The 23973-nt window shown below is 42.1% G+C and overlaps 1 protein-coding gene across 2 annotated transcripts in view; it reads right to left on the bottom strand.

Annotated features, from left to right (window-relative positions):
• ARID1A (AT-rich interaction domain 1A) overlaps positions 1-23973 on the bottom strand; it is a 502854-nt gene that overhangs the window by 106996 nt on the left and 371885 nt on the right. For both annotated transcript variants that reach the window (XM_053706985.1, XM_053706984.1), the window contains exon 13: positions 14370-14502. In XM_053706985.1, coding sequence (XP_053562960.1) covers positions 14370-14502 — 133 coding nt within the window. The remainder of the gene's footprint in view (positions 1-14369; positions 14503-23973) is intronic.

Below are 23973 nucleotides of genomic sequence, written 5' to 3'. Positions count from 1 at the left end.
ACAAGAGTCACTAGAGAGGGAGGGATAAAATAAAGACAGCCAATTCCTGCTGAAAATAATCCACACCCAAAATAAAGTTTAACGAAAAACATAAGCAGAAGATTCAAACTGAAACCGCTGCCTGAAGAACTTTTCTACCAAAAACTGCTTCAGAAGAAGAAAATACATCAAAATGGTAGAATTTAGTAAAAGTATGCAAAGAGGACCAAGTTGCTGCTTTGCAGATCTGGTCAACCGAAGCTTCATTCCTAAACGCCCAGGAAGTAGATACTGACCTAGTAGAATGAGCTGTAATTCTCTGAGGCGGAATTTTACCCGACTCAACATAGGCAAGATGAATTAAAGATTTCAACCAAGATGCCAAAGAAATGGCAGAAGCTTTCTGGCCTTTTCTAGAACCGGAAAAGATAACAAATAGACTAGAAGTCTTACGGAAAGATTTCGTAGCTTCAACATAATATTTCAAAGCTCTAACAACATCCAAAGAATGCAACGATTTCTCCTTAGAATTCTTAGGATTAGGACATAATGAAGGAACCACAATTTCTCTACTAATGTTGTTGGAATTCACAACTTTAGGTAAAAATTCAAAAGAAGTTCGCAACACCGCCTTATCCTGATGAAAAATCAGAAAAGGAGACTCACAAGAAAGAGCAGATAATTCAGAAACTCTTCTGGCAGAAGAGATGGCCAAAAGGAACAAAACTTTCCAAGAAAGTAATTTAATGTCCAATGAATGCATAGGTTCAAACGGAGGAGCTTGAAGAGCTCCCAGAACCAAATTCAAACTCCAAGGAGGAGAAATTGACTTAATGACAGGTTTTATACGAACCAAAGCTTGTACAAAACAATGAATATCAGGAAGAATAGCAATCTTTCTGTGAAAAAGAACAGAAAGAGCAGAGATTTGTCCTTTCAAAGAACTTGCGGACAAACCCTTATCTAAACCATCCTGAAGAAACTGTAAAATTCTCGGTATTCTAAAAGAATGCCAAGAAAAATGATGAGAAAGACACCAAGAAATATAAGTCTTCCAGACTCTATAATATATCTCTCGAGATACAGATTTACGAGCCTGTAACATAGTATTAATCACGGAGTCAGAGAAACCTCTTTGACCAAGAATCAAGCGTTCAATCTCCATACCTTTAAATTGAAGGATTTCAGATCCTGATGGAAAAAAGGACCTTGTGACAGAAGGTCTGGTCTTAACGGAAGAGTCCACGGTTGGCAAGAGGCCATCCGGACAAGATCCGCATACCAAAACCTGTGAGGCCATGCTGGAGCTACCAGCAGAACAAACGAGCATTCCTTCAGAATCTTGGAGATCACTCTTGGAAGAAGAACTAGAGGCGGAAAGATATAGGCAGGATGATACTTCCAAGGAAGTGATAATGCATCCACTGCCTCCGCCTGAGGATCCCGGGATCTGGACAGATACCTGGGAAGTTTCTTGTTTAGATGGGACGCCATCAGATCTATTTCTGGAAGTTCCCACATTTGAACAATCTGAAGAAATACCTCTGGGTGAAGAGACCATTCGCCCGGATGCAACGTTTGGCGACTGAGATAATCCGCTTCCCAATTGTCTACACCTGGGATATGAACCGCAGAGATTAGACAGGAGCTGGATTCCGCCCAAACCAAAATTCGAGATACTTCTTTCATAGCCAGAGGACTGTGAGTCCCTCCTTGATGATTGATGTATGCCACAGTTGTGACATTGTCTGTCTGAAAACAAATGAACGATTCTCTCTTCAGAAGAGGCCAAAACTGAAGAGCTCTGAAAATTGCACGGAGTTCCAAGATATTGATAGGTAATCTCACCTCCTGAGATTCCCAAACTCCCTGTGCCGTCAGAGATCCCCACACAGCTCCCCAACCCGTGAGACTTGCATCTGTTGAAATTACAGTCCAGGTCGGAAGCACAAAAGAAGCCCCCTGAATTAAACGATGGTGATCTGTCCACCATGTTAGAGAGTGCCGAACAATCGGTTTTAAAGATATTGTTTGAGATATCTTCGTGTAATCCTTGCACCATTGCTTCAGCATACAGAGCTGAAGAGGTCGCATGTGAAAACGAGCAAAGGGGATCGCGTCCGATGCAGCAGTCATAAGACCTAGAATTTCCATGCATAAGGCTACCGAAGGGAATGATTGTGACTGAAGGTTTCGACAAGCTGCAATCAATTTTAGACGTCTCTTGTCTGTTAAAGACAGAGTCATGGACACTGAATCCATCTGGAAACCCAGAAAGGTTACCCTTGTCTGAGGAATCAAAGAACTTTTTGGTAAATTGATCCTCCAACCATGATCTTGAAGAAACAACACAAGTCGATTCGTATGAGATTCTGCTAAATGTAAAGACTGAGCAAGTACCAAGATATCGTCCAAATAAGGAAATACCACAATACCCTGTTCTCTGATTACAGACAGAAGGGCACCGAGAACCTTTGTAAAAATTCTTGGAGCTGTAGCTAGGCCAAACGGCAGAGCCACAAACTGGTAATGCTTGTCCAGAAAAGAGAATCTCAGGAACTGAAAATGATCTGGATGAATCGGAATATGCAGATATGCATCCTGTAAATCTATTGTGGACATATAATTCCCTTGCTGAACAAAAGGCAAGATAGTCCTTACAGTTACCATTTTGAACGTTGGTATCCTTACATAACGATTCAATATTTTTAGATCCAGAACTGGTCTGAAGGAATTCTCCTTCTTTGGTACAATGAAGAGATTTGAATAAAACCCCATCCCCTGTTCCTGAACTGGAACTGGCATAATTACTCCAGTCAACTCTAGATCTGAAACACATTTCAGAAATGCTTGAGCTTTTACTGGATTTACTGGGACACGGGAAAGAAAAAATCTCTTTGCAGGAGGTCTTATCTTGAAACCAATTCTGTACCCTTCTGAAACAATGTTCTGAATCCAAAGATTGTGAACAGAATTGATCCAAATTTCCTTGAAAAAACGTAACCTGCCCCCTACCAGCTGAGCTGGAATGAGGGCCGCACCTTCATGTGGACTTAGAAGCAGGCTTTGCCCTTCTAGCTGGCTTGGATTTATTCCAGACTGGAGATGGTTTCCAAACTGAAACTGCTCCTGAGGATGAAGGATCAGGCTTTTGTTCTTTGTTGAAACGAAAGGAACGAAAACGATTATTAGCTCTGCTTTTACCTTTAGATTTTTTATCCTGTGGTAAAAAAGTTCCTTTCCCACCAGTAACAGTTGAAATGATGGAATCCAACTGAGAACCAAATAATTTGTTACCCTGGAAAGAAATAGAAAGTAAAGTTGATTTAGAAGCCATATCAGCATTCCAAGTTTTAAGCCATAAAGCTCTTCTAGCTAAAATAGCTAGAGACATAAACCTGACATCAACTCTGATAATATCAAAAATGGCATCACAGATAAAATTATTAGCATGCTGAAGAAGAATAATAATGTCATGAGAATCACGATGTGTTACTTGTTGCGCTAAAGTTTCCAACCAAAAAGTTGAAGCTGCAGCAACATCAGCCAAAGATATAGCAGGTCTAAGAAGATTACCTGAACACAGATAAGCTTTTCTTAGAAAGGATTCAATTTTCCTATCTAGAGGATCCTTAAACGAAGTACCATCTGACGTAGGAATAGTAGTACGTTTAGCAAGGGTAGAAATAGCCCCATCAACTTTAGGGATTTTGTCCCAAAATTCTAATCTGTCAGACGGCACAGGATATAAATGCTTAAAACGTTTAGAAGGAGTAAATGAATTACCCAATTTATCCCATTCTTTGGAAATTACTGCAGAAATAGCATTAGGAACAGGAAAAACTTCTGGAATAACCACAGGAGCTTTAAATACCTTATCTAAACGTTTAGAATTAGTATCAAGAGGACCAGAATCCTCTATTTCTAAAGCAATTAGAACTTCTTTAAGTAAAGAACGAATAAATTCCATTTTAAATAAATATGAAGATTTATCAGCATCAACCTCAGAGACAGAATCCTCTGAACCAGAGGAGTCATCAGAATCAGAATGATGATGTTCATTTAAAAATTCATCTGTAGGGAGAGAAGTTTTAAAAGATTTTTTACGTTTACTAGAAGGAGAAATAACAGACATAGCCTTCTTTATGGATTCAGAAACAAAATCTCTTATATTATCAGGAACATTCTGCACCTTAGATGTTGAGGGAACTGCAACAGGCAATGGTATTTTACTAAAGGAAATATTATCTGCTTTAACAAGTTTGTCATGACAATCAATACAAACAACAGCTGGAGAAATAGCTACCAAAAGTTTACAGCAGATACACTTAGCTTTGGTAGATTCAGCACTTGACAGCGAATTTCCTGTAGTATCTTCTGGCTCAGATGCAACGTGAGACATCTTGCAATATGTAAGAGAAAAAACAACATATAAAGCAAAATTGATCAAATTCCTTAAATGACAGTTTCAGGAATGGGAAAAAATGCCAAAGAACAAGCTTCTAGCAACCAGAAGCAATAAAAAATGAGACTTAAATAATGTGGAGACAAAAGCGACGCCCATATTTTTTCGCGCCAAATAAGACACCCACATTATTTGGCGCCTAAATGCTTTTTGGCGCCAAAAATGACGCCACATCCGGAACGCCGACATTTTTGGCGCGAAATAACGTCAAAAAATGACGCAACTTCCGGCGACACGTATGACGCCGGAAACGGAAATAGAATTTTTGCGCCAAAAAAGTCCGCGCCAAGAATGACGCAATAAAATGAAGCATTTTCAGCCCCCGCGAGCCTAACAGCCCACAGGGAAAAAGTCAAATTTTAAGGTAAGAAAAAATGGTCAAATCAAAATGCATTATCCCAAATATGAAACTGACTGTCTGAAAATAAGGAAAGTTGAACATTCTGAGTCAAGGCAAATAAATGTTTGAATACATATATTTAGAACTTTATAAACAAAGTGCCCAACCATAGCTTGGAGTGTCACAGAAAATAAGACTTACTTACCCCAGGACACTCATCTACATATAGCAGATAGCCAAACCAGTACTGAAACGAGAATCAGCAGAGGTAATGGTATATATAAGAGTATATCGTCGATCTGAAAAGGGAGGTAAGAGATGAATCTCTACGACCGATAACAGAGAACCTATGAAATAGACCCCGTAGAAGGAGATCACTGCATTCAAATAGGCAATACTCTCCTCACATCCCTCTGACATTCACTGCACGCTGAGAGGAAAACCGGGCTCCAACTTGCTGCGGAGCGCATATCAACGTAGAATCTAGCACAAACTTACTTCACCACCTCCATCGGAGGCAAAGTTTGTAAAACTGAATTGTGGGTGTGGTGAGGGGTGTATTTATAGGCATTTTGAGGTTTGGGAAACTTTGCCCCTCCTGGTAGGAATGTATATCCCATACGTCACTAGCTCATGGACTCTTGCTAATTACATGAAAGAAATTGAAGCAGCTGCAACACCAGCCAAAGAAATAGCAGGCCTAAGAAGATGACCTGAACATAAATAAGCTTTCCTTAGATAAGATTTAAGTTTCCTATCTAAAGAATCTTTAAAAGTAATACTATCTTCTGTAGGAATAGTAGTACGCTTAGCAAGAGAAGAGATGGCCCCCATCAACTTTGGGGATCTTTTCCCAAAACTCCAATCTATCATTTGGCAAAGGATACAATTTTTTAAACCTTGAAGGAATAAAAGAAGTACCCAGTCTATTCCATACCTTTGAAACCATAACTGAAATAGCATCAGGAACTGGAAAAACCTCTGGAATAACTACAGGTTTATAAACAGAATTTAAATGTTTACTAGTTTCAATATCAAGAGGACTAGTCTCCTCCATATCTAATGTAATCAACACTTCTTTTAATAAAGAACGAATATACTCCATTTTAAATAAATAAGAGGATTGGTCAGTGTCAATATCTGAGGCAGGATCTTCTGAATCAGATAGATCCTCATCAGAGATAGATAAATCAATATGTTGTCGGTCATTTGAAATTTCATCAACTCTATGAGAAGTTTTAAAAGACCTTTTACGTTTATTAGAAGGCGGAATGGCAGACAAAGCCTTCTGAATGGAATCAAAAATAAATTCTCTTAAATTTACAGGAATATCCTGAGCATTAGATGTTGATGGACCAGCAACAGGTAATGAACTACTACTGATGGAAACATTATCTGCATGTAAAAGTTTATCATGACAACTATTACAAATCACAGCTGGAGGTATAGTCTCCACAAGTTTACAACAAATGCACTTAGCTTTGGTAGAACCGATATCAGGCAGCAGGACTCCAGCAGTAGATTCTGAGACAGGATCAGTTTGAGACATCTTGCAGAATGTAAGAGAAAAAACAACATATAAAGCAAAATTATCAATTTCCTTATATGACAGTTTCAGGAATGGTGAAAAAAATGCAAAAAGCATAGCCCTGACATAGAAAAAAGGCCAGAGGCAAAAGAAATGGGGTCTTTAAATAATGAATATGTTTGGCGCCAAGTATGACGCACACAAACAGGAAAATAGTTTTTGGCGCCAAAAACATCCGGAAACGAAACACTAGCGTCATAGATGACGCAACCTCGTGAAGGACTCGGCGCCAACTAAGACGCCAGAAATTACGAATTTGAGTTAACGAAGGTAACTTTTGCGCCAAAAAATCTTGCGCCAAGAATGACGCAATAAATTTTAGCATTTTGCGCCCTCGCGAGCCTAATACAGCCCGCAATTTAGAAAAAGAGTCAATTTGAAAAAGACTAAACCCCAGGTAAGAAATAATTTTTTCTTAAAATGCATTTCCCAGATATGAAACCGACAGTCTGCAAAAATGAAATATAATGAAAACCTGAATCATGGCAAATATAAGTACATACATATATTTAGAACTTTATATAAAGTGCCAAACCATAGCTGAGTGTGTCTTAAGTAAATGAAACATTCTTACCAAAAGACACCCATCCACATATAGCAGATAGCCAAACCAGTACTGAAACAGTTATCAGTAGAGGTAATGAAAAATGAGAGTATATCATCGATCTGAAAAGGGAGGTAGGAGATGAATCTCTACGACCGATAACAGAGAACCTATGAAATAGATCCCCGTTAGGAAAATCATTGAATTCAATAGGTGATACTCCCTTCACATCCCTCTGACATTCACTGTACTCAGAGGAATCGGGCTTCAAAAACGCTGAGAAGTGCATATCAACGTAGAAATCTTAGCACAAACTTACTTCACCCCCTCCATAGGAGGCAAATTTTGTAAAACTAAATTGTGGGTGTGGTGAGGGGTGTATTTATAGGCATTTTGAGGTTTGGGAAACTTTGCCCCTCCTGGTAGGATTGTATATCCCATACGTCACTAGCTCATGGACTCTTGCCAATTACATGAAAGAAAAGCCTTATAAGGAGAAGGTTCAGAAAAGAAAAATGTTTTATTAAAATTTGGCACAAAAAAAACGTTACTTTTTTAATTAAAGAGACAGTAACTCATTTTTGTGTGCTCTTGTTTCATCCTAAAACACAAAGGATGGATTAAACAAACAGCTGAAATTCTTTTAATAAAGATTAACAGCCAAAATAAAATACGGTCACTTTAAATTTTAAAACAAACTTTTTTTATCTTTGTGCAGAAAAAACAGAATTTATGTTTACCTGATAAATTTCTTTCTCCAACGGTGTGTCCGGTCCACGGCGTCATCCTTACTTGTGGGATATTCTCTTCCCCAACAGGAAATGGCAAAGAGCCCAGCAAAGCTGGTCACATGATCCCTCCTAGGCTCCGCCTACCCCAGTCATTCGACCGACGTTAAGGAGGAATATTTGCATAGGAGAAACCATATGGTACCGTGGTGACTGTAGTTAAAGAAAATAAAATATCAGACCTGATTAAAAAAAACCAGGGCGGGCCGTGGACCGGACACACCGTTGGAGAAAGAAATTTATCAGGTAAACATAAATTCTGTTTTCTCCAACATAGGTGTGTCCGGTCCACGGCGTCATCCTTACTTGTGGGAACCAATACCAAAGCTTTAGGACACGGATGAAGGGAGGGAGCAAATCAGGTCACCTAAATGGAAGGCACCACGGCTTGCAAAACCTTTCTCCCAAAAATAGCCTCAGAAGAAGCAAAAGTATCAAACTTGTAAAATTTGGTAAAAGTGTGCAGTGAAGACCAAGTCGCTGCCCTACATATCTGATCAACAGAAGCCTCGTTCTTGAAGGCCCATGTGGAAGCCACAGCCCTAGTGGAATGAGCTGTGATTCTTTCGGGAGGCTGCCGTCCGGCAGTCTCGTAAGCCAATCTGATGATGCTTTTAATCCAAAAAGAGAGAGAGGTAGAAGTTGCTTTTTGACCTCTCCTTTTACCTGAATAAACAACAAACAAGGAAGATGTTTGTCTAAAATCCTTTGTAGCATCTAAATAGAATTTTAGAGCGCGAACAACATCCAAATTGTGCAACAAACGTTCCTTCTTTGAAACTGGTTTTGGACACAGAGAAGGTACGATAATCTCCTGGTTAATGTTTTTGTTAGAAACAACTTTTGGAAGAAAACCAGGTTTAGTACGTAAAACCACCTTATCTGCATGGAACACCAGATAAGGAGGAGAACACTGCAGAGCAGATAATTCTGAGACTCTTCTAGCAGAAGAAATCGCAACTAAAAACAAAACTTTCCAAGATAATAACTTAATATCAACGGAATGTAAGGGTTCAAACGGAACCCCCTGAAGAACTGAAAGAACTAAATTGAGACTCCAAGGAGGAGTCAAAGGTTTGTAAACAGGCTTGATTCTAACCAGAGCCTGAACAAAGGCTTGAACATCTGGCACAGCTGCCAGCTTTTTGTGAAGTAATACCGACAAGGCAGAAATCTGTCCCTTCAGGGAACTTGCAGATAATCCTTTTTCCAATCCTTCTTGAAGGAAGGATAGAATCCTAGGAATCTTAACCTTGTCCCAAGGGAATCCTTTAGATTCACACCAACAGATATATTTTTTCCAAATTTTGTGGTAAATCTTTCTAGTCACAGGCTTTCTGGCCTGAACAAGAGTATCGATCACAGAATCTGAGAATCCTCGCTTCGATAAAATCAAGCGTTCAATCTCCAAGCAGTCAGCTGGAGTGAAACCAGATTCGGATGTTCGAACGGACCCTGAACAAGAAGGTCTCGTCTCAAAGGTAGCTTCCAAGGTGGAGCCGATGACATATTCACCAGATCTGCATACCAAGTCCTGCGTGGCCACGCAGGAGCTATCAAGATCACCGACGCCCTCTCCTGCTTGATCCTGGCTATCAGCCTGGGGATGAGAGGAAATGGCGGGAACACATAAGCTAGTTTGAAGGTCCAAGGTGCTACTAGTGCATCCACTAGAGCCGCCTTGGGATCCCTGGATCTGGCCCCGTAGCAAGGAACTTTGAAGTTCTGACGAGAGGCCATCAGATCCATGTCTGGAATGCCCCACAGGTGAGTGACTTGGGCAAAGATTTCCGGATGGAGTTCCCACTCCCCCGGATGCAATGTCTGACGACTCAGAAAATCCGCTTCCCAATTTTCCACTCCTGGGATGTGGATAGCAGACAGGTGGCAGGAGTGAGACTCCGCCCAAAGAATAATTTTGGTTACTTCTTCCATCGCTAGGGAACTCCTTGTTCCCCCCTGATGGTTGATGTACGCAACAGTCGTCATGTTGTCTGATTGAAACCGTATGAACCTGGTCCTCGCCAGCTGGGGCCAGGCCTGGAGCGCATTGAATATCGCTCTCAGTTCCAGAATATTTATCGGTAGAAGAGATTCTTCCCGAGACCAAAGACCCTGAGCTTTCAGGGATCCCCAGACCGCGCCCCAGCCTATCAGACTGGCGTCGGTCGTGACAATGACCCACTCTGGTCTGTGGAACATCATCCCTTGAGACAGATTGTCCAGGGACAGCCACCAACGGAGTGAGTCTCTGGTCCTCTGATTTACTTGTATCTTCGGAGACAAGTCTGTATAGTCCCCATTCCACTGACTGAGCATGCACAGTTGTAATGGTCTTAGATGAATGCGCGCAAAAGGAACTATGTCCATCGCCGCCACCATCAACCCGATCACTTCCATGCACTGAGCTATGGAAGGAAGAGGAACGGAATGAAGTATCCGACAAGAGTCCAGAAGCTTTGTTTTTCTGGCCTCTGTTAGAAAGATCCTCATTTCTAAGGAGTCTATAATTGTTCCCAAGAAGGGAACCCTTGTTGACGGGGATAGAGAACTCTTTTCCACGTTCACTTTCCAGCCGTGAGATCTGAGAAAGGCCAGGACAATGTCCGTGTGAGCCTTTGCTTGAGGAAGGGACGACGCTTGAATCAGAATGTCGTCCAGGTAAGGTACTACTGCAATGCCCCTTGGTCTTAGCACCGCTAGAAGGGACCCTAGTACCTTTGTGAAAATCCTTGGAGCAGTGGCTAATCCGAAAGGAAGCGCCACAAACTGGTAATGTTTGTCCAGGAATGCAAACCTTAGGAACCGATGATGTTCCTTGTGGATAGGAATATGTAGATACGCATCCTTTAAATCCACCGTGGTCATAAATTGACCTTCCTGGATGGAAGGAAGGATAGTTCGAATGGTTTCCATCTTGAACGATGGAACCTTGAGAAATTTGTTTAAGATCTTGAGATCTAGGATTGGTCTGAACGTTCCCTCTTTTTTGGGAACTATGAACAGATTGGAGTAGAACCCCATCCCTTGTTCTCTTAATGGAACAGGATGAATCACTCCCATTTTTAACAGGTCTTCTACACAATGTAAGAACGCCTGTCTTTTTATGTGGTCTGAAGACAACTGCGACTTGTGGAACCTCCCCCTTGGGGGAAGTCCCTTGAATTCCAGAAGATAACCCTGGGAGACTATTTCTAGCGCCCAAGGATCCAGAACATCTCTTGCCCAAGCCTGAGCGAAGAGAGAGAGTCTGCCCCCCACCAGATCCGGTCCCGGATCGGGGGCCAATATTTCATGCTGTCTTGGTAGCAGTGGCAGGTTTCTTGGCCTGCTTTCCCTTGTTCCAGCCTTGCATTGGTCTCCAAGCTGGCTTGGCCTGAGAAGTATTACCCTCTTGCTTAGAGGACGTAGCACCTTGGGCTGGTCCGTTTTTACGAAAGGGACGAAAATTAGGTCTATTTTTTGCCTTGAAGGGCCGATCCTGAGGAAGGGCGTGGCCCTTACCCCCAGTGATATCAGAGATAATCTCTTTCAAGTCAGGACCAAACAGCGTTTTCCCCTTGAAAGGAATGTTTAGTAGCTTGTTCTTGGAAGACGCATCAGCCGACCAAGATTTCAACCAAAGCGCTCTGCGCGCCACAATAGCAAACCCAGAGTTCTTAGCCGCTAACTTAGCCAATTGCAAAGAGGCGTCTAGAGTGAAAGAATTAGCCAATTTGAGAGCATTGATTCTGTCCATAATCTCCTCATAAGGAGGAGAGTCACTATCGAGCACCTTAAGCAGTTCATCAAACCAGAAATATGCGGCTGTAGTGACAGGGACAATGCATGAAATGGGTTGTAGAAGGTAACCCTGCTGAACAAACATCTTTTTAAGCAAACCTTCTAATTTTTTATCCATAGGATCTTTGAAAGCACAACTATCCTCTATGGGAATAGTGGTGCGTTTGTTTAAAGTAGAAACCGCTCCCTCGACCTTGGGGACTGACTGCCATAAGTCCTTTCTGGGGTCGACCATAGGAAACAATTTTTTAAATATGGGGGGAGGGACGAAAGGAATACCGGGCCTTTCCCATTCTTTATTAACAATGTCCGCCACCCGCTTGGGTATAGGAAAAGCTTCTGGGAGCCCCGGCACCTCTAGGAACTTGTCCATTTTACATAGTTTCTCTGGGATGACTAAATTTTCACAATCATCCAGAGTGGATAATACCTCCTTAAGCAAAATGCGGAGATGTTCCAATTTAAATTTAAATGTAATCACATCAGATTCAGCCTGCTGAGAAATGTTCCCTAAATCAGTAATTTCTCCCTCAGACAAAACCTCCCTGGCCCCCTCAGATTGGGTTAGGGGCCCTTCAGAGATATTAATATCAGCGTCGTCATGCTCTTCAGTAACTAAAACAGAGCAGCCACGCTTACGCTGACAAGGGTTCATTTTGGCTAAAATGTTTTTGACAGAATTATCCATTACAGCCGTTAATTGTTGCATAGTAAGGAGTATTGGCGCGCTAGATGTACTAGGGGCCTCCTGAGTGGGCAAGACTCGTGTAGACGAAGGAGGGAATGATGCAGTACCATGCTTACTCCCCTCACTTGAGGAATCATCTTGGGCATCATTGTCATTATCACATAAATCACATTTATTTAAATGAATAGGAATTCTGGCTTCCCCACATTCAGAACACAGTCTATCTGGTAGTTCAGACATGTTAAACAGGCATAAACTTGATCAGAAAGTACAAAAAACGTTTTAAAATAAAACCGTTACTGTCACTTTAAATTTTAAACTGAACACACTTTATTACTGCAATTGCGAAAAAACATGAATAAATGATTCCTCAAGGCTAAATAAGTGTTAATATCAATCGATTTAGCCCAAAAAAAGTCTACAGTTTAAATAAGCCCTTGTGAAGCCCTTATTTACAATCTTAATAAACATGGCTTACCGGATCCCATAGGGAAAATGACAGCTTCCAGCATTACATCGTCTTGTTAGAATGTGTCATACCTCAAGCAGCAAGAGACTGCAAACTGTTCCCCCAACTGAAGTTAATTGCTCTCAACAGTCCTGTGTGGAACAGCCATGGATTTTAGTTACGGTTGCTAAAATCATTTTCCTCATACAAACAGAATTCTTCATCTCTTTTCTGTTTCTGAGTAAATAGTACGTACCAGCACTATTTGAAAATAACAAACTCTTGATTGAATAATGAAAAACTACAGTTAAACACTAAAAAACTCTAAGCCATCTCCGTGGAGATGTTGCCTGTACAACGGCAAAGAGAATGACTGGGGTAGGCGGAGCCTAGGAGGGATCATGTGACCAGCTTTGCTGGGCTCTTTGCCATTTCCTGTTGGGGAAGAGAATATCCCACAAGTAAGGATGACGCCGTGGACCGGACACACCTATGTTGGAGAAAAATACATTAGCACATAAATATTGAGCACCGACTTAACCTCAGTGAAATCTTGCTGAGGTGCCCTAATGCTCGTTCACCCTTAGAACTTCATGTCCCAAAACAGATCCGGAGCACTATCCGGACACACAGAAGTGAAGAGTACTGCCATAGCAAATAAAAACCGCTCTATCTTCCGATAAGCCTAGTCGGCCCCAAACATAGCTCCGCCCCTCGTGGGCGTGATAACACATCTCAGCATAGTAAAACCTAGAGATTGCAATTGCGCCGCTGAGAAAAACGGCGCCAAACATAACCCCGTCCTTCGTGGGCGTAATAATACACGCTTCTCCCGGTCGCCATATTTATCTTAGAGACAGACTACCGGGAGCTAACTGACCCCTTCTTTGTGAACCTGGGCAAATCGTAATACCGAATGAAAGGTATAAGGGAGCATTACATATAAAAATTATACATCAAGCAGATTAGCCCTCTCTGTCTATTGGGCATATTTCCTGAGCCCTATTGAATCAAGTTCAGTGCAAATGCCCCCAGAAAAGCCACACTCCTCAGCCCCAATGCCTGCGATTACCATGCTGTCACAGAAATATATATATATATATATATATATATATATATATATATATATATATATATATATATATATATATATATATATATATATATATATATATATATACATACATATACATATACATACACATACACACACACAGAGTATATATATATATCTATCTTTTAGACAGGTTGTGTTTTTTTTACTCAACTTCAGACACCTCTGCACCTTGGCTTTTCCTTTCTCTTCCTAACTTCGGTCGAATGACTGGAGTGGGAGGGAAGGGAGGAGCTATTTAACAGCTCTGCTGTAGTGCTCTTTGCCTCCTCCTGCTGACCAGGAGGTGAATATCCCCATTAGTAATTAAGGTGATCCGTGGACTCGTCTTAAAAAATAAATATGTTAATCACTATGACAGAAAAGTGCAACTGAGGTTACAGAAGCATGCAACAGACAAAACATGCAAATAAATTAGTTGAAGCATAGGGAAGAGAATAAGAAGTGCCACATGTAAGGATAATATCCTACTTCTGTGTGCTAAAAACACTACATGAGGAGCCTGGGATTACGCTAGGAGTAGACTCAAGCTACCACAAAACCAAAATGAAGAAAAATACAGGTTGAAAAAATTGTAAACGTTGTGGATACAGGTAGCGCGAGTCATTCATTAGGATTTTAAACCTGCTTACCTCATGCCTGGCATAGGGGGCATCTGGTTGTGTGGAGTAGATGCAGGTGTTGGCGGTTTGAGGTCACCACCTTCTGCCATTGAGCTACTTGTAGACTGAGGTGTCTGCGGCCCCTGCATGGAGCCTGAGCCAGCTGTGAACGAATCAAAAGGGGTTGGTTGCTACATAGTAAAATCCAAAATAAAATTAATATTTTAAAGGTTTAAAGGGACATTAAAAAACTCAAAATAAAATCCCCCATAAAATTTAATTAAACAGTAAAATATCCAACACTCCTTTTTATTTAAAGGGATACTAAACCCAAAAATTGTCATTATTCAAATAGAGCATGCAATTTCAAGAAACTTTCTAATTTATTCCTATTATCAATTTTTCTTAGTTCTCTTTATATGTTTATTTGAAAAAGCAGAAATGTAAGGTTAAGAGCCAGCCCAGTTTTGGTTCAGCAACTAGCTAGCACTTGCTGATTGGTGGTTAAATGTAGCCACCAATCAGCAAGCTCTACCCAGGTGCTGAACTAAAAATGGGCCGGCTTACATTTCTGCTTTTTCAAATAAAGATGGCAAGATAACGAAGAAAATTTGATACAAGGAATAAATTAGAAAGTTGCTTAAAATTGCATGTTCTACCTGAATCATGAAAGAAAAAAAATTGGGTTCAGTATCCCTTTAAGCTTTTGCAAGAATTTACTATGTTAAGTATGTATTTGCTAAATTTATTTTAGCAATTATGTATAATTTTAGTTAAAGGGACATGATACCCAAAAATTTTCTCTCATGATTTAGGTAGAACAAACAATTTTAAACTACTTTCCAGTTTACCTTTATTATCAAATTTGCTTCATTCACGTGGTATCATTTGTTGAAGGAGCAGCAATGCACTACTGGTTTCTAACTGAACACATAGGAAAGCCAATGACAATCAGATATGCAGCCACCAATCAACAGCTAGAACCTAGGTTCTTTTCTGCTCCTGAGCTTACCTAGATAAACCTTTCAAGAGAAGGAAGCAAATTAAATAGAAGTAAATTGTAAAGTTGTTTAAAATTGTATGCTCTGTCTTAATCATGAGTGTCTAATTTTGATTTTACAGTCCCTTTAATCCCTATCAGAGTAACAGTGTCAAGATAAATACACCAGAGTTTTTTTTTTTTTTAGAGCTGCCCAAGGCATAGAATGTGTATCCAGTCCTGCTGTGTTCAGCTAATTGCCCATTGCCCTTGAGATTTTACTCACAGAACAAAACAAAAAAAAAGCCACTTTTTTTTGTCTGAGTAACCACCAATAAAAGTAGATAAGTTACAAAAAAAAAGTTATATTTTGGCTAAAACAGAATCCAGGTTTAGAAGTGTTTGGGTTAAAAAGCATAATTTATGCTTACCTGATAAATTTATTTCTCTTGTAGTGTATCCAGTCCACGGATCATCCATTACTTGTGGGATATTCTCCTTCCCAACAGGAAGTTGCAAGAGGATCACCCACAGCAGAGCTGCTATATAGCTCCTCCCCTCACTGCCATATCCAGTCATTCGACCGAAACAAGCCGAGAAAGGAGAAACCATAGGGTGCAGTGGTGACTGAAGTTTAATTAAATTTAGACCTGCCTTAAAAGGACAGGGCGGGCCGTGGACTGGATACACTACAAGAGAAATAAATTTATCAGGTAAGCATAAATTATGTTTTCTCTTGTTAAGTGTATCCAATCCACGGATCATCCATTACTTGTGGGATACCAATACCAAAGCTAAAGTACACGGATGATGGGAGGGACAAGGCAGGAACTTAAACGGAAGGAACCACTGCCTGTAGAACCTTTCTCCCAAAAACAGCCTCCGAAGAAGCAAAAGTATCAAATTTGGAAAATTTGGAAAAAGTATGAAGCGAAGACCAAGTCGCAGCCTTGCAAATCTGTTCAACAGAGGCCTCATTTTTAAAGGCCCAGGTGGAAGCCACAGCTCTAGTGGAATGAGCTGTAATCCTTTCAGGAGGCTGCTGTCCAGCAGTCTCATAGGCTAAACGTATTATACTCCGAAGCCAAAAAGAAAGAGGTTGCCGAGGCCTTTTGACCTCTCCTCTGTCCAGAGTAAACGACAAACAGGTTAGATGTTTGGCGAAAATCTTTAGTAGCCTGTAAGTAAAACTTCAAGGCACGGACTACGTCTAGATTATGCAGAAGACGTTCCTTCTTTGAAGGATTAGGACATAATGATGGAACAACAATCTCTTGATATTCTTGTTAGAAACCACCCTAGGTAAAAACCCAGGTTTTGTACGCAGAACAACTTTATCTGAATGAAAAATCAGATAAGGAGAATAACAATGTAAGGCAGATAACTCCGAGACTCTTCGAGCCGAGGAAATAGCCATCAAAAAAAGAACTTTCCATGATAGAAGTTTGATATCAATAGAATGAAGGGGTTCAAACGGAACCCCTTTAAGAACTTTAAGAACCAAGTTTAAGCTCCATGGAGGAGCAACAGGTTTAAACACAGGCTTAATTCTAACTAAAGCCTGACAAAATGCCTGAACGTCTGGAACTTTTGCCAGACGTTTGTGCAAAAGAATAGACAGAGCAGAAATCTGTCCCTTTAAAGAACTAGCTGATAATCCTTTGTCCAAACCCTCTTGGAGGAAGGACAATATCCTAGGAATCCTAACCCTACTCCATGAGTAATTCTTGGATTCACACCAATAAAGATATTTACGCCATATCTTGTGGTAAATTTTCCTGGTGACAGGCTTTCGTGCCTGTATTAAGGTATCAATTACTGACTCGGAGAAGCCACGCTTTGATAGGATCAAGCGTTCAATCTCCATGCAGTCAGTCTCAGAGAAAGTAGATTCGGATGATTGAAAGGACCTTGTATTAGAAGGTCTTGTCTCAGAGGCAGAGTCCATGGTGGAAAGGATGACATGTCCACTAGGTCTGCATACCAGGCCCTGCGTGGCCACGCAGGCGCTATCAATATCACCGATGCTCTCTCCTGTCTGATTTTGGCAATCAGACGAGGGAGCAGAGGAAACGGTGGAAACACATAAGCCAGGTTGAAGAACCAAGGCGCTGCTAGAGCATCTATCAGTGCCGCTTCTGGGTCCCTGGAACTGGATCCGTAACAAGGAAGCTTGGCTTTCTGGCGAGACGCCATGAGATCCAATTCTGGTTTGCCCCAACGGAGAACCAATTGAGCAAACACCTCCGGATGAAGTTCCCACTCCCCCCGATGAAAAGTCTGACGACTTAGAAAATCCGCCTCCCAGTTCTCTACACCTGGGATATGGATCGCTGACAGGTGGCAAGAGTGAGTCTCTGCCCAGCGAATTATCTTGGAGACTTCTGACATCGATAGGGAACTCCTGGTTCCCCCTTGATGGTTGATGTAAGCCACAGTTGTGATGTTGTCCGACTGAAATCTGATGAACCTCAGTGTTGCTAACTGAGGCCAAGCTAGAAGAGCATTGAATAACAGAATTTATGTTTACCTGATAAATTACTTTCTCCAACGGTGTGTCCGGTCCACGGCGTCATCCTTACTTGTGGGATATTCTCTTCCCCAACAGGAAATGGCAAAGAGCCCAGCAAAGCTGGTCACATGATCCCTCCTAGGCTCCGCCTACCCCAGTCATTCGACCGACGTTAAGGAGGAATATTTGCATAGGAGAAACCATATGGTACCGTGGTGACTGTAGTTAAAGAAAATAAATTATCAGACCTGATTAAAAAAACCAGGGCGGGCCGTGGACCGGACACACCGTTGGAGAAAGTAATTTATCAGGTAAACATAAATTCTGTTTTCTCCAACATAGGTGTGTCCGGTCCACGGCGTCATCCTTACTTGTGGGAACCAATACCAAAGCTTTAGGACACGGATGAAGGGAGGGAGCAAATCAGGTCACCTAAATGGAAGGCACCACGGCTTGCAAAACCTTTCTCCCAAAAATAGCCTCAGAAGAAGCAAAAGTATCAAACTTGTAAAATTTGGTAAAAGTGTGCAGTGAAGACCAAGTCGCTGCCCTACATATCTGATCAACAGAAGCCTCGTTCTTGAAGGCCCATGTGGAAGCCACAGCCCTAGTGGAATGAGCTGTGATTCTTTCGGGAGGCTGCCGTCCGGCAGTCTCGTAAGCCAATCTGATGATGCTTTTAATCCAATAAGAGAGAGAGGTAGAAGTTGCTTTTTGACCTCTCCTTTTACCGGAATAAACAACAAACAAGGAAGATGTTTGTCTAAAATCCTTTGTAGCATCTAAATAGAATTTTAGAGCGCGAACAACATCCAAATTGTGCAACAAACGTTCCTTCTTTGAAACTGGTTTCGGACACAGAGAAGGTACGATAATCTCCTGGTTAATGTTTTTGTTAGAAACAACTTTTGGAAGAAAACCAGGTTTAGTACGTAAAACCACCTTATCTGCATGGAACACCAGATAAGGAGGAGAACACTGCAGAGCAGATAATTCTGAAACTCTTCTAGCAGAAGAAATTGCAACTAAAAACAAAACTTTCCAAGATAATAACTTAATATCAACGGAATGTAAGGGTTCAAACGGAACCCCCTGAAGAACTGAAAGAACTAAATTGAGACTCCAAGGAGGAGTCAAAGGTTTGTAAACAGGCTTAATTCTAACCAGAGCCTGAACAAAGGCTTGAACATCTGGCACAGCTGCCAGCTTTTTGTGAAGTAACACAGACAAGGCAGAAATCTGTCCCTTCAGGGAACTTGCAGATAATCCTTTTTCCAATCCTTCTTGAAGGAAGGATAAAATCTTAGGAATCTTAACCTTGTCCCAAGGGAATCCTTTAGATTCACACCAACAGATATATTTTTTCCAAATTTTGTGGTAAATCTTTCTAGTTACAGGCTTTCTGGCCTGAACAAGAGTATCGATAACAGAATCTGAGAACCCTCGCTTCGATAAGATCAAGCGTTCAATCTCCAAGCAGTCAGCTGGAGTGAAACCAGATTCGGATGTTCGAACGGACCCTGAACAAGAAGGTCTCGTCTCAAAGGTAGCTTCCAAGGTGGAGCCGATGACATATTCACCAGATCTGCATACCAAGTCCTGCGTGGCCACGCAGGAGCTATCAAGATCACCGACGCCCTCTCCTGATTGATCCTGGCTACCAGCCTGGGGATGAGAGGAAACGGCGGGAACACATAAGCTAGTTTGAAGGTCCAAGGTGCTACTAGTGCATCCACTAGAGCCGCCTTGGGATCCCTGAACCTGGACCCGTAGCAAGGAACTTTGAAGTTCTGACGAGAGGCCATCAGATCCATGTCTGGAATGCCCCACAGCTGAGTGACTTGGGCAAAGATTTCCGGATGGAGTTCCCACTCCCCCGGATGCAATGTCTGACGACTCAGAAAATCCGCTTCCCAATTTTCCACTCCTGGGATGTGGATAGCAGACAGGTGGCAGGAGTGAGACTCCGCCCATAGAATGATTTTGGTCACTTCTTCCATCGCTAGGGAACTCCTTGTTCCCCCCTGATGGTTGATGTACGCAACAGTTGTCATGTTGTCTGATTGAAACCGTATGAACTTGGCCCTCGCTAGCTGAGGCCAAGCCTTGAGAGCATTGAATATCGCTCTCAGTTCCAGAATATTTATCGGTAGAAGAGATTCTTCCCGAGACCAAAGACCCTGAGCTTTCAGGGATCCCCAGACCGCGCCCCAGCCCATCAGACTGGCGTCGGTCGTGACAATGACCCACTCTGGTCTGCGGAATGTCATCCCTTGTGACAGGTTGTCCAGGGACAGTGAGTCTCTGGTCCTCTGATTTACTTGTATCTTCGGAGACAAGTCTGTATAGTCCCCATTCCACTGACTGAGCATGCACAGTTGTAATGGTCTTAGATGAATGCGCGCAAAAGGAACTATGTCCATTGCCGCTACCATCAACCCAATCACTTCCATGCACTGAGCTATGGAAGGAAGAGGAACGGAATGAAGTATCCGACAAGAGTCTAGAAGTTTTGTTTTTCTGGCCTCTGTCCGAAAAATCCTCATTTCTAAGGAGTCTATTATTGTTCCCAAGAAGGGAACCCTTGTTGACGGAGATAGAGAACTCTTTTCCACGTTCACTTTCCATCCGTGAGATCTGAGAAAGGCCAGGACAATGTCCGTGTGAGCCTTTGCTTGAGGAAGGGACGACGCTTGAATCAGAATGTCGTCCAAGTAAGGTACTACAGAAATGCCCCTTGGTCTTAGCACAGCTAGAAGGGACCCTAGTACCTTTGTGAAAATCCTTGGAGCAGTGGCTAATCCGAAAGGAAGCGCCACGAACTGGTAATGCTTGTCCAGGAATGCGAACCTTAGGAACCGATGATGTTCCTTGTGGATAGGAATATGTAGATACGCATCCTTTAAATCCACCGTGGTCATGAATTGACCTTCCTGGATGGAAGGAAGAATAGTTCGAATGGTTTCCATCTTGAACGATGGAACCTTGAGAAACTTGTTTAAGATCTTTAGATCTAAGATTGGTCTGAACGTTCCCTCTTTTTTGGGAACTATGAACAGATTGGAGTAGAACCCCATCCCTTGTTCTCTTAATGGAACAGGATGAATCACTCCCATTTTTAACAGGTCTTCTACACAATGTAAGAATGCCTGTCTTTTTATGTGGTCTGAAGACAACTGAGACCTGTGGAACCTCCCCCTTGGGGGAAGTCCCTTGAATTCCAGAAGATAACCTTGGGAGACTATTTCTAGCGCCCAAGGATCCAGAACATCTCTCGCCCAAGCCTGAGCGAAGAGAGAGAGTCTGCCCCCCACCAGATCCGGTCCCGGATCGGGGGCCAACATTTCATGCTGTCTTGGTAGCAGTGGCAGGTTTCTTGGCCTGCTTTCCCTTGTTCCAGCCTTGCATAGGTCTCCAAGCTGGCTTGGCTTGAGAAGTATTACCCTCTTGCTTAGAGGACGTAGCACTTTGGGCTGGTCCGTTTCTACGAAAGGGACGAAAATTAGGTTTATTTTTGGCCTTGAAAGGCTGATCCTGAGGAAGGGCGTGGCCCTTACCCCCAGTGATATCAGAGATAATCTCTTTCAAGTCAGGGCCAAACAGCGTTTTCCCCTTGAAAGGAATGTTAAGTAGCTTGTTCTTGGAAGACGCATCAGCCGACCAAGATTTCAACCAAAGCGCTCTGCGCGCCACAATAGCAAACCCAGAATTCTTAGCCGCTAACCTAGCCAATTGCAAAGTGGCGTCTAGGGTGAAAGAATTAGCCAATTTGAGAGCATTGATTCTGACCATAATCTCCTCATAAGGAGGAGAATCACTATCGACCGCCTTTATCAGCTCATCGAACCAGAAACATGCGGCTGTAGCGACAGGGACAATGCATGAAATTGGTTGTAGAAGGTAACCCTGCTGAACAAACATATTTTTAAGCAAACCTTCTAATTTTTTATCCATAGGATCTTTGAAAGCACAACTATCCTCTATGGGTATAGTGGTGCGTTTGTTTAAAGTGGAAACCGCTCCCTCGACCTTGGGGACTGTCTGCCATAAGTCCTTTCTGGGGTCGACCATAGGAAACAATTTTTTAAATATGGGGGGAGGGACGAAAGGAATACCGGGCCTTTCCCATTCTTTATTAACAATGTCCGCCACCCGCTTGGGTATAGGAAAAGCTTCTGGGAGCCCCGGCACCTCTAGGAACTTGTCCATTTTACATAGTTTCTCTGGGATGACCAACTTGTCACAATCATCCAGAGTGGATAATACCTCCTTAAGCAGAATGCGGAGATGTTCCAATTTAAATGTAATCACATCAGGTTCAGCTTGTTGAGAAATGTTCCCTGAATCAGTAATTTCTCCCTCAGACAAAACCTCCCTGGCCCCATCAGACTGGGTTAGGGGCCCTTCAGAAATATTATTATCAGCGTCGTCATGCTCTTCAGTATCTAAAACAGAGCAGTCGCGCTTACGCTGATAAGTGTTCATTTTGGCTAAAATGTTTTTGACAGAATTATCCATTACAGCCGTTAATTGTTGCATAGTAAGGAGTATTGGCGCACTAGATGTACTAGGGGCCTCCTGAGTGGGCAAGACTCGTGTAGACGAAGGAGGGAATGATGCAGTACCATGCTTACTCCCCTCACTTGAGGAATCATCTTGGGCATCATTGTCATTGTCACATAAATCACATTTATTTAAATGAATAGGAATTCTGGCTTCCCCACATTCAGAACACAGTCTATCTGGTAGTTCAGACATGTTAAACAGGCATAAACTTGATAACAAAGTACAAAAAACGTTTTAAAATAAAACCGTTACTGTCACTTTAAATTTTAAACTGAACACACTTTATTACTGCAATTGCGAAAAAACATGAAGGAATTGTTCAAAATTCACCAAATTTTCACCACAGTGTCTTAAAGCCTTAAAAGTATTGCACACCAAATTTGGAAGCTTTAACCCTTAAAATAACGGAACCGGAGCCGTTTTGAACTTTAACCCCTTTACAGTCCCTGGTATCTGCTTTGCTGAGACCCAACCAAGCCCAAAGGGGAATACGATACCAAATGACGCCTTCAGAAAGTCTTTTCTAAGTATCAGAGCTCCTCTCACATGCGACTGCATGCCATGCCTCTCAAAAACAAGTGCGCAACACCGGCGCGAAAATGAGTCTCTGCCTATGCTTTGGGAAAGCCCCTAAAGAATAAGTTGTCTAAAACAGTGCCTGCCGATATTATAATATCAAAATACCCAGATAAAATGATTCCTCAAGGCTAAATATGTGTTAATAATGAATCGATTTAGCCCAGAAAAAGTCTACAGTCTTAATAAGCCCTTGTGAAGCCCTTATTTACGATCGTAATAAACATGGCTTACCGGATCCCATAGGGAAAATGACAGCTTCCAGCATTACATCGTCTTGTTAGAATGTGTCATACCTCAAGCAGCAAGAGACTGCTCACTGTTCCCCCAACTGAAGTTAATTGCTCTCAACAGTCCTGTGTGGAACAGCCATGGATTTTAGTGACGGTTGCTAAAATCATTTTCCTCATACAAACAGAAATCTTCATCACTTTTCTGTTTCTGAGTAAATAGTACATACCAGCACTATTTCAAAATAACAAACTCTTGATTGAATAATAAAAACTACAGTTAAACACTAAAAAACTCTAAGCCATCTCCGTGGAGATGTTGCCTGTACAACGGCAAAGAGAATGACTGGGGTAGGCGGAGCCTAGGAGGGATCATGTGACCAGCTTTGCTGGGCTCTTTGCCATTTCCTGTTGGGGAAGAGAATATCCCACAAGTAAGGATGACGCCGTGGACCGGACACACCTATGTTGGAGAAATTGCTCTTAACTCCAGAATATTTATTGGGAGGAGTTTCTCCTCCTGAGTCCATGAACCCTGAGCCTTCAGGGAATTCCAGACTGCACCCCAGCCTAGAAGGCTGGCATCTGTTGTTACAATTGTCCAATCTGGTCTGCGAAAGGTCATACCCTTGGACGGATGGGCCCGAGATAACCACCAGAGAAGAGAATCTCTGGTTTCCTGATCCAGATTTAGTAGAGGGGACAAATCTGTGTAATCCCCATTCGCCTGACTGAGCATGCATAATTGCAGCGGTCTGAGATGCAGGCGCG

The sequence above is a fragment of the Bombina bombina genome, chromosome 3 (assembly GCF_027579735.1).
Source record: "Bombina bombina isolate aBomBom1 chromosome 3, aBomBom1.pri, whole genome shotgun sequence".
Taxonomy (NCBI): Eukaryota; Metazoa; Chordata; class Amphibia; order Anura; family Bombinatoridae; genus Bombina; species Bombina bombina.
This window is presented reverse-complemented; position numbering and strand designations above follow the sequence as displayed.